The sequence below is a fragment of the Punica granatum genome, chromosome 4 (assembly GCF_007655135.1).
Source record: "Punica granatum isolate Tunisia-2019 chromosome 4, ASM765513v2, whole genome shotgun sequence".
NCBI classification, from domain to species: Eukaryota; Viridiplantae; Streptophyta; class Magnoliopsida; order Myrtales; family Lythraceae; genus Punica; species Punica granatum.
Window position 1 is genome coordinate 35,270,623 of NC_045130.1, and position 12,250 is coordinate 35,282,872.

At 32.8% G+C, this 12,250-nt stretch overlaps 1 protein-coding gene across 1 annotated transcript; it reads right to left on the reverse strand.

Annotated features, from left to right (window-relative positions):
* Positions 1-3,856: 3,856 nt before the first annotated feature.
* Positions 3,857-7,013, reverse strand: LOC116204360 (transcription factor MYB64-like). Its single transcript, XM_031536443.1, has 3 exons — positions 6,526-7,013; positions 5,539-5,665; positions 3,857-4,615 (listed from the first exon to the last, which is right to left on the reverse strand). The coding sequence occupies exons 1-3, from the start codon at positions 7,011-7,013 to the stop codon at positions 3,857-3,859; spliced, it is 1,374 nt and encodes a 457-aa protein (XP_031392303.1).
* Positions 7,014-12,250: the final 5,237 nt, after the last annotated feature.

The following is a 12,250-nucleotide window of genomic DNA, read 5'->3' on the forward strand; positions in this document are numbered from 1 at the left end:
CTTTATGCTCATTTATATTAACACTATTTTGCATTGAAATTATATGCAATTTTTAGTTTTTTTTCCTCTATTTTTCATTTTGACATTACAGAGGAACAGGTTTGGTCATTTTTTTTTTTTACTTTTTTCTTAAAAAAAAAGGCCGATGCTTTAGCCCAACGTTTTTCAAAAGATAGGGAAAAGTAGGCATATGGCGACGCTTTAGCTTGACATTTTTGAAAATGTTGGGAAAAGTTGGCATGTGGCTATTCTTTAGATAGACGTTTTTCAAAATGTTACCTAAAACGGATCTATGCCGACGTTTTCTAAAGAGTTGGGAAAAACCCCTTCCAGTTGATTTATCTCGACGCTTTGCAAAGCGTCAGGACAAAAACGTCAACTAAAGTTGACTTTGCTGTAGGGTGATATCAATGTCAAAAAAGTATAGATGAATACAAATATAAAAAGTGTCACTATACGTAGATAACAATACAATGTACAAATATGATTTTAAAAAAGGAATTTCATTTATATCTAATCTATTTTTGGCTCGGCTAAGTGGGATAGCTAAGTCAGATTACATGACTTACTAAAATAAATGGGAGAACATATACAAAAGTATATATAAAATTGACACAAAAGTTGATTTTAAAATGTTGTGATAAAATTGACACAAAAGTAAAATGCTGTACTATGACATACATTTTTCCCTATATAATTAGTGTGGGAGAAAAAGAAAACTAAGAAGGGCAAAAGAGAAATCGCACTAAAGCTGAGAATGTATGGATAGTAATAATGTGTTTGGTTTTAGAGTTGAGTTGGGTTGAGTTTTGATTTTAATTGAGTTGTAATGATTGTATTGTTGAATTATGAGAAAAAGTGTGAAAAAGTAACGAATAATTAAGAGAATTTAGTATTAAAAATTGAATTGAGTATAATGGAATTGTATGTAAGTTTATGTATGGGACCCACTTTTTAACTTTGAAGAATTGATTTTTGTTGTGTAGCGAGTAGAGTTAAAATTAGAGTTAAAATTTTAAAATCTAATTACGAAACCAAACGGAGTATGTCTTCCATTTACAGGAGTTTCCCAAAGATATTTTTTTCGGCAATAGCAAAATATATTTAGATTTGTTTTTTGATGATATTAATAAAGAAAAAGTCATTTATTTGATCCAAATCTTTAACTTTCTTTCAATTTGTGTCCTAAATTATCATTTTTGTTCTATCATCTTCAAGGTTACAAGTTTATGCACTTTAGACGGTGACCCATGTATACTGCCGTCTAACATGAAAATAAACTTATATAAAATCTGTTTGTTTGCTAGCTTTCGGCATTAATTTCGTCATTACAAAACCTGTTTGTTTTCTATTCTTTTAATCTCAAATACATCATGCGATCCTTCATGAAAATAATAATATAATAAAATAATCAAGGCCACGGTTTATTTGTTATGTATTGACAGAGAAGAGGGAGGGAGAGAAAAAGGTGGGAGAGTAGGTAGTTTTTGTGTAAGTTCACAATTATACTCTTAATCTAACAGTAGTTGTAACATAAAATATAAGAGTAAAAATGGAAACTGAAAATAGACGAAGGAATTCTTTCTATAGGTTGAAGACAAAAAATTATTTTTCATAACAAAAGATAAATAAATAAATATATAGATGGGTGAAAACAACTTAATTAAAAAAGGAGAGGGGTTGGTGCCAGTTGGAAGTGGTGACCACTCAAGAGGAACTCTGGTTTTTCCATTTGAACTTCTTGTTGATCTTTGATCGATAATATTGTAGCATCTTCCTAACATACTTTGCTTCTAAAATTGCATAGAATTGTATACTTTTATGAGATCCCTTTCATGGGCATATTGCCGAGAATTCATTTAGCTTCTTTTCATGACTATGTTTCACTTGAGAGGTTTCAAAGCTTGAAACAAAGATTCATAAATTATATTTCATCTTCCTCTCTCTATTTTCAAAACGGAGTACTCTCAGACATGTATGTATTTTGACAGTTGTTCGTTGATTAATCAATATGGGAAACCTGATCAAATGGGACAAAGGCTCGACACTCACTGAGAAATGGGAAACTGGGGAAGAGATGGAAAAACATGTTGATGGTACTCTATGTGTCGTACTTCGTCATTCCTCTGCTCCTTCCAAATGCCCACTCGGGAAAAATATTGAGGGGTAATAAACAATCAAGCAAGCCATGTAGCCAAAAAAAAGGAGAAGGTAAAGAAGAGGACACACCTTTTCGAGTGGAGAATTATCATCAAAGGCGTGAAGAGTACTTTCTTTCCCTTAATGTCCCCCAAATACCAAAAAGTTGTCGAGAAATCAACTAATACAATATTACATATGGGATATGACATCACTTCTCAGTTTTACAACCGCAAAGTATAAGAATCTCTCTTAAGACTTTTTTCAAAAAAACTACTTTGGGGAAGAATTTGAGATAAGAAGGGGAATCGACTGCTTTTCTTCTTTTATTTTCATGTCTCTTGAAAAATTACAAGATATAAAAATAAAAACAAACAAAACTCTTCGAGTAGCTATGCCCATTAGGGCAAGAAGACATCCTTTCATGGAACAATAATGTTCTATAAAAACAAAATAACAAAATTATTCATATTTAATCCATCTATAATTATTAAATTGAATATTTATATATGGGGGCGATTAACGATTATTTCAGATTTTCTTTCGAAAAGCAACTTTAACAGTTTAATTCTCCATTTATAATGAACAATTATATATTAGTTCGTTTGTTATAAACTCTTTGAAACCTTTCGTGTTTTCAATGTGGTACAGGGACTCTCTTTCATAAGTCACAATTTACTCGTAATTCTCATAACTCATACCCAAGTATATGTGATAGAAATTATACCAGGACAGAGTGAGGTAAAGGTACATAGAATCGAGGATTGTAATTCTATAAATAAGAGTGAATTGGTGCTTGAGCGTGAACCAAGGGACACCAAAATATAAAATTGTAAGAGAGAGTGTACGACCAAAAGTCACGAGTCGAAAAAGTATAAGAAAAAGTCACGAGAGTAGATGGGTATTTTTGAAATAATGAAAATTGGAGAAATTTCTCGTACTTTTATATATATTATAGATTAATTGTAAGTTTTAAATTGAATAAAATTATTAGGTAAAATACTTCAAAATAAGAAAAAATCAAAAGGTGCTTATATGATTCTTGTATTTATATAACTGATATTTATTTAAAATTATGAATAAAATAGTATGAAAAATTACGTAAACATGTTAGTAATTCTTGTCAAATATACTAAGAAAAAAATTTGTTTATTCGTTTTCCTTTCATTTTCCGGAGGATTTTATTAGGGAATATCGATAGGAAAACTTTTGCAATTTTTCTTCTCGCTTTTTGCAAAGAGAAAACTAAATACAAATCAGACCACTAATTAGCAATTAGACTTAAAAGACGGTAAATTTCATATATGGAGAATGAAAATTTCATATTCATACTTTTGTTTTCTTATACTTTTACGCTATAGATACTTTCGATAATGTGCACCGGACCCAGGGCGAGCTGATGAGGGCGGTCCAATTGGAAAAGGCCGCCTTTAGATTGCTCGCGGCTAACATTACTCCAGATTAGTCTTTCTTTGGATGAGTCGTGAGGCACTGCCGAATGCTGATTAACAATACTTCCTCTACTGATGTTGGCTTCAGTCCACCTTTAAAGGATCCAAGCATTAGATTTGAATAGAAGAAAAAATGATCCGATCGACATTGAAACATATGAAAGGTGTCCTAATAGGAAAAAGAAAGGGACGTCCGTCGGTTTACACACAATGAAACATTATATGGATGTTTAAGCTTAGCTATTGATCAGAAAACGAATATGATGCTAATCCCCAGATCGAGAGAGCTGGGAAGAGGAAGCCACCTGCATCAGATCCACCTCTCTTTTTCCGGTACATGTAGGAGCTTGACTGTCATTCAGATGCATTAACCCTTTGTCCTCAAATCCATAGTACTGAATGGCAGGCGCTGACGGGGCCTCATTTGCTGGCAAATACGGCACAAAAAGGTTGGGATGTAGAAAGGAAGGTTCATGGTTCGAGTTTGAGACACTGATGTTACTGCTTTGGGGTGTATTGCAAGAATCAAGGGCCGGAAGCAGGAGCTGAGTCGGTCCGAGAAGTGGCTGATGGAAATTGCCAGTGAAAAACTTCTGCATGAACAACAGCTCCTCATCATAATCAGCGATTCCAGATAATTCCGGGAGCATATTAAGGGTAGGTTCTTCATTGGACCAGGGCTCGTCCGAGAGGGTGGAACCCGAGCCGCTAGCGGTAACAGCAGCATTTGCAGTGCTGCCTTGGATGGGGGCGGACTTAAGAGCCGCATTGGTGGTGGAGGGTTTGGCGGACAGGTTCTTCCGTCGGATATAGTCCTCAAGAACAGAAGGATGAGGATCGGGTTTGTTTAGGGTGGCCTTGTTCTTCCGCCGGGAGTTCTGCCTTCTTTTTGCGGCATTCCAATGGTTCTTGATAGTGTTTTCAGTTCTTCCGGGAATGTCTTTAGCAATCTCTGCCCATCGATTGCCTATTTTTTCATGAGCTTCCACTAGCAACCTCTCCTCTTCTTCGCTCCAGCTATCTTTCTGCATCGCATTGTGCGAGATGAGTATGCACTTTTATATATGAAGCCATAACAGTTAATTTAACCATCTGCTATATGGAAGTACATTAAAAATATCCCCCCAAAACATTGAACAACAGAAACCTTGTCGTATCAAATATTACTGCTTTAAGGCCATTACATGCATTGTTAATACTGTTGATACGTGAGTGGGTCGTAGTAGCGTATTGTATCTTGAAGGTGCGTGCACAAAATTGGAGATCACAGCCGATATATATTTTTCACATGTGCACATATCAAGTTATGTATCTTATACTATTATTTAAGGGAATTCTTTATTTTGTAACTACTACCGTATATTTTCTAAAGTCGAACTTTATTATAAACATAATTCATTTATCATTTTCCCACATTTTAGGGAAAGTTGTAAAATTTAAACAAAAAAGAAAAACATGCGCCCGTCCAATTCGAATAAACTTCTCATCCATGTTTTTCTTTCTTTCATAAAAACTGTACATTCTATTAGTTGAATAGAAATAATCATATAAATTGAAAAGTTATCGTAAACGCACCTATATATTTCCAACATTTTGTATGCATACAAATATGTTTCACACGTGTCATACTATGCAAAAATGATTTTTCAGTATATATAGACACTAGCAGGATGCAAATTAAACTTAATTAGTTCAACATTAAGAGCCTCTCAGCTGAAAATCTAGGAAGCAAATATTCATGGAGGCAACGAATATCTATAGTAGATTTAATTAAATAAAAAGAAAGATAGAGTAAGAGTGAAAATTGGCCATAAATTAAGAGAGATAATAGATTTAGATGTGTGTGTGCATGTATATATTTGTGCACCGGGTTAATGAAAAAATAAAAATAAAAAGAGACCAATTATATATATATATATATATATATATATATATATATATATATTACCTTGATGTCAGGGCGCAAATGATTATGCCATCTCTCGCGGCACTGCTTGCCTGCTCTTCCCGCCATTTTCTTTGCAATTTGTGCCCACTGCCTTTCTCCATATTCTTTCACCAAGCTCACTAGCTTTCTGCAACGTACCAAGCAGAAGTGATTTTGCCCAACAAGTCAATATATAGATAGATGCTCATAGAAATTACTTCTGTTCATTGCGTTTTGCAAGCATTGATCAGAATTTATTAGTATTTTTCAAATATTTTGACTTTTTCTGAAATCAGTAATTATATTTCAACAACTTTTTGATCAATAACATTTCTAAACCAAGCTAAGTAAAATTAGCATATACATATATGTGTGTGTGTATATTCAATCCAAGGATCTATCAAGCAATATTGATATATCATTTATCAAAAAATGTCGATTGATCAGACCTTATGATCGATGATTGATGTTAATCATGTTTCAATGGCACAAGTATATAAATATATATACACACACACACGTATACATGAATGAGAATGTTTTGTTGCATCAATCTGGCATCTGCTGCCCGGCCATGTAGGATATGATAGATCGATTGCAGACTGGAAATTTGTACTTCATCCTAAGAAGAAAATAGGGAAACCCTAAATTTTTCTTACATAGATGGACATTCGATCAAACAGAACTCTTTAGTATGATTAGTTTTCTCCCTATATTCGAGCCTCCTAATACAGTACCCGAGCAAAAGCGTGATAGGTTGAGTAATCCTTCGTTGTTGGGCATCTAGGAGATAATCATATTTGAAATCAGTATCGGTTCTAGGAGCTGGGGCTGGCTTGAAAAAATTAAAAAGATTATATATAGGAGCTAAAGTTCAAGAGATATATCGTTCTCTTCTTTTACGTTTGGGAGGTTAATTATCAAGCTATTACTTCATCATTAGGTTGATTCATTCTTAACAATAAAAAGAACTCATCAAATTATATCGGGATATATTTCGGGATTTACCTGTCTTCTTCGTCGGTCCACTGACCCTTTATCAGAGCTTTTGAGCAGCCTCTCTTCACTCTCTTCCCTGTAGCCCCGATGGAATTCTTTGCTAACTCTTTCCCAAGATTATTGTCGCTGGCCGGCCACTCAATCAAGTTCTCATCGTTTTCTCCAGCCACTCCATGTTCCAGAAAGAACAATCCGTTAATAAAGCTCGACTCTTCGAACCCTAGCAACGGAAACTGATGATCATCAAAGTGATGGCCTTCTTCTTGATGATAAAGTGGAGCCGAAAAATTGCACTCTCGTCCGCCATTGCCATGAGGCTGACGATTCTTCTCCGGACTCCCGGCCACGTTTTGTTGATGAGTAAAATGGTTCTCATGACTACCACATAAGAACCTGTCTATGGCAGTCAACGGCTGGTTTCGAGGCTTTCTCGTTAATTTTCCATTAACGGAGACTCCTCCTTCTCCCAAAACTCGATGATGATCTCCTTCTTCCATGAAAGGAACTTTGGAGAGAAAAATATGTCGAAAAGAGAAAGAATTCCCCTTAATTTTGGGAAGGCAGTGTGTGTGTTTTTGTCAGCTGTTGAGCTTCCCACAATTAATTATCGCATTAATTCAATTCAATTCAATTCAACTTTAATTTTTATTTTTCACCCAATTAGTTTCAGCTGAGAGCTATTGATTTTGACCATTTACAATTGAAATTTAAGAAATATAAATTAGAGCAAATAATGGGGGTTGCTCAATTTAAATAATTCGTCTCTAAAGAATGAGGATAATTACTAAAGGAACCAAAATTTGAGGAGGATTTTCAGCTATCGCGATAAATGCTAGTGGGGACGTGGGATGTGTACGGCCATATACTGTCCCTTCCAAATTTCATTAGGAGTTCGCTTGATCTATTTGTCCCTCTTCATTTTTTTTTTCTATTTTCTACATAAATAATAAAATAAAATCGGGCGGGGTTGCATAATGTTCTATCATTGATCACACTTATAATTTTTCTCTAAATCTCGAGATATATATACTTGTTTTTCAACATATTAATCAAGATGATTATATTTTATGATATATATATTTCCATCTCTCAACTTATTTTATTTGATGTTACCGAGGTAGAATAGGGTTGAGATATGAGCAATGAGCATTACACATATCCCACGGGTTGATTTTGACATCGAAGTGCATAAAACTTGAGTAGTACAATTATTAAGAGGAATAGGAATTGTCATAAAAGAAAAAACAACTAGAAGGAATTTATGGGGCATCAAATTAAATTCGTCAATTTATGACAATAATTACAGGAAGGAGCAAATATAGGAAGAATTTTCAAGTTGCCGTGTTAAATGCCTAATAAATATTAGTATAACAAGTAGACTTGACTAGTATTATTAGCACGCGCACGTAGGACGTGTACTTCCCAGGGCTATCCCTTCCAAATTTCAGGAGGGTTTACCACAAATAGATTTATTTTTGAAACTTATTCCCAAACTAGATCACTTTTGAAAATAATTCTCAATCTAGACTCGTATGAGTCAAATTATTTTCAATGCAATCCTTATCTTTTTTAACTTTTTAAAAATACCCTCAAAGATACTCTTATATCTTATTTGTCAAATATAACCGTTTTCCCGATTCAATTAACCGGGTACCCTATTTTTTTTTAATATTGAAACATTGCTAAAAAGTCAGTTCGGTTATATTGTATGCAATTCTTAAGAGTCAAACGTAAATTGAAGTTGATTTTCGTCTTTTTAAAGATAACCGCACATCTTATTTACCAAATATAATTGTTTTCCGATTCGATTATTCAGTTAAACGAATTTTTAAAAAAACATTAACATCTAGATAACATTTAATTGGGTTCGACTATATTGGATGAAAATTTTAAGAATGAAACATAAATTAAAGAAGTTTTTTTTTTCAATTTTCATACTTTTTTTTTACTTTTTAATTTTTTTAATTACTTTATGAACTCGATTTTAGTTATTTTGGGAATTCTTAATGCTGCGTTTGGTTTCAAACTAGGATTTTAAAATCAGATTTTGATTTTAAAAAAGAGTGGTATAAATGGGGGTCCACCTTTTAACTTTGTATGAGTTATTTTGTTTTGTTGTGGAAAAAAAGTGGTATAAATTGGGCCCACCCTTTGACTTTGTATAAATTATTTTGTTTTATTGTTGGTAGAATTAAGTTAAAGTAGGATTTTAAAATCCTACTATCAAACCAAACAAGCCTTAAAATTTTATGGCCTAATACTTTCTTTTGTTCATAAGTCAAACATATTATGAATTCTTTAAGTTTACCTCCAACATAGTCGAACCCGATTAAATTTTATAATTTTACTGTTTTGTATAACATCTAGTTAATCGCTTTACCTAATCGGAAAAATAATTACATTTGGTAAATAAGATGTATGAGTGTCTTTAAAAGTACGAATATCAACTTTAATTTAAATTTGACTCTTAAGAATTTCGTATTACGTAGCCGAACCGATTAATTCTTATCTAGGTTTCAATACTTTTAAAAACTAGGTTAATCAATTAATTTAATCGAAAAAACAGTTGGCAAATAAGACATAAGAGTATTTTTGAGGGTATGTTTAAAAGAGTTAAAAAAATAAGGATTGATTTGAAAAGAATTGCACATATACAAGTCTAGATTGGAAATTATTTTCAAAAAAGTTCTAATTTGGGAATAAGTTTAAAAAATAAGGTGGCATTTGGTAATGGAGTAAGGTATGATTTCACTGAACTCTACGGGATGAAGACAAAAATAGTTAGGGAAATTTATTATTAAAAAATTGATTGTAATAATGGTTAAAAAAATATGTTAGAAAATTTATTATTAAATTGAAAAAGACGATAGAAAGTAATGATTATATTATTGAATTGAGAGAAAAGTAATGAATAATTTGGAGAATTTAGTGTTAAAAAATTAATTGTAATAATGGTTAAGAAAAAGTGTATGAGAGAATTTATTATTAAATTGAAGAAAAAGATAAAAAAAATAATGATTGTATTGTTAAATTGTGGGAAAGGTAAAATAGAGTTAAATAGAGTAAAGTCCATAAAAAACAAAGCAATTCTATTTGGGGCAAAAACTCCAAATTTCAGTAGGAAATTACATATTAATATCATTATCATAATGAGGAGTGTTTGAATTTTGCCATAGTAATTCCCATGGCTCAGGTAAATACATCAGAAATTCACGGGACATGTCAAGCCGGCTACATAGAATGATCCAACAGAGAATATTTTCATACATAATTTTAGGGTGACTCAAACTTGAATTTTAGCCAAGGTAGTCAATCCATTCAATCACTAGGTCAGCCACATGGATTATTTAAGTAGGAATTATTCATTTATCTGCTTCTTGCTTTTGTCTATTTTATATATTTTTTTACTAAATAAAATAGAATTACCATTTCATAATATTTCATCATACAAATAGTTTTAATTTGCTCTCAATATCGAGCCTATAAAATTTACAGACCACTATCATCAACTGTTGGGCCATCCCTTTCTGGGCTCAACGCTTTAGACTTCTCTTCCAACTTTGAATCTCCCCACTCCATCCTCGAATTTTTGGTGATAGGTTTTTGCTTATTTCTTAGCATGAAAAACACACACTTTTAGTCCTTAACCGTTCTGCTTTTACTAAACTTTCATTTTTATTTTTTTATTATTTCCGTCCTCAACCTTTTGCTTTTTTGCCACTTTAATAAGGCCATCCATATTTTCTGTTAAAAAATATATTCTCAGTCCAAAAGATTTTTTTCCAATAAAAATAATTTTAGAAAATTTAAAATAATAACAAAAAATTTGAAATAATTTGAAATCAAAAACAAATTTTAAAGGATGACCTTCTTTGGGGAGCTCTCTAGCACCCCAAGCGGAGGTTGCCAGTGACCTTCCTTGGGGAGGTAATGGATGATCCTACCTTAAAATAATGTGGTGGGAAATAATTAATAAGTTTAAGGTGTTGGCTTTATCAAAGAGCTACAAATGGAAGTCCCTCAAAGGTGTTGGCTTTATCAAAGAGGGTGAATCTCAGTAATGCATACTCTCGCCTAATAATTAAGAGTTTACAGGTCGATACTTGTAGTGGAACTACTCGTGTCCCTTTATAAGTTAGTAAGATTTTTATTTCATTGTATTAAATGTCTTCCTTATAACCAAAAAAAAAAAGCTTTAATGTGTGACTTTCTTTTTTCCATTTTTGAATCTAGTTCACAGTATATTCCAAAAAATTGAGGATATCTATCACATAAGCGTTCACTTATTGTACAGAGAAAATTATATCTTGCTAGGTAGATGATCAATTAATCACATCATAGAATTGAATTAAAAAAAAAGAAGAAAATATGCTAGAAATTCGCACATATGTCGCCCCCACGTAACATGTATGCATAGAGAGGGATACAAATACATACATCTAGCAGTATATTGCACAATTCTTCTTTATACATACTAAGGGAACTGTGCTACGCGAATTCAATCGAATTTTTATTTGAAAATTGTACTCACCTTAAATTATTTTAGGAAAATATATTTTTAAAGCTTTTTGAAGTCCTTTACATTACATCTTGTGTTCTTTTATACTATAAGTAGCTTTTAATACATTTTTTCGCCTTTTTTTAATGGAGAAATGCCTTCGATTAAAAATAAAAGCAATAAAATTAACAAAGAAAATCTTGAAGTGATGGCGTGCAATGAGAGAAGTGGAGAGAGGGGAGAGGAAATAATAATGTGTGGTAGTTATTTGATTGTTGAAAACAACGTGCGAATCTACCCCAAAAAAAAAAGATTGTGCGAATTTACTGATTTATCTCTATAGATAATGGGTAAGGAAAGTTACATCAAGTAATTTTCCTCTCCCATTTGTACTATAGATATAGATATTGGATTCAGAAATTTCCTTCCCGGTTTTTGTAATTTAGATATAGATATTGAAGTAACTGGAGCGCTCTCAGATTTTTGAAGATGGACTACATCGACAGATTATCGGCTAAATTGCAAAGTAAGTTAAGCACACAAATATAGCTCAACATCAAATTGAGTTTCAGTGAGTGAACTTTATTTGTACTGTAAAAGTTCGAAATCCATTAAGAATACCTTGTGACTAAAGTTTAATTGACATTGTGATTAGAGTCAAATTGGTAGCTGAACCATACTTCTTGTTTTTTCTTGGGGGAGGGGGAAGCAAGGCAAGTTTTTTCAGGATTAATTTATTCGTGGAAATGCGTGGATCCGCGTAAGGAGTACATGTGAAAGTAGAATTTAGGAATATATAAGTAAGTAAACCCCTCGGTTGCAAGATTTGCTCCTGATTGTTCCTTTCGAGCCAGAAAGTCTCTCCAAGTATATTTGGTAAGGATCAAGCCATATAGGAGAAATCAATCAGTCGAAATGAACAAAATGCCCAACTAGCCTGATACTAGATTCATCAATCAGAATTTGATCCACACCGCAAAATGCGAATCAATAGAATTAGGTGATTTCATCCATGATTGCTTATATATATTATTAACTACTAGTATTTCTCGGTGCGCGTTGTAGAACCAGCATTGCTTCTTTGATGTCGACCCACTTGAAACTACTCGTATTTCGCTCCCGACTTGAAACTAAGATGCCGTAGGTTTGAGTTTTATCAGTAACTTTTCATGCGCTTTTAGTTTTACCTTTCCGAAATTTCTGCTACACTCATATGAGCGTCCATTCTAATGGAAA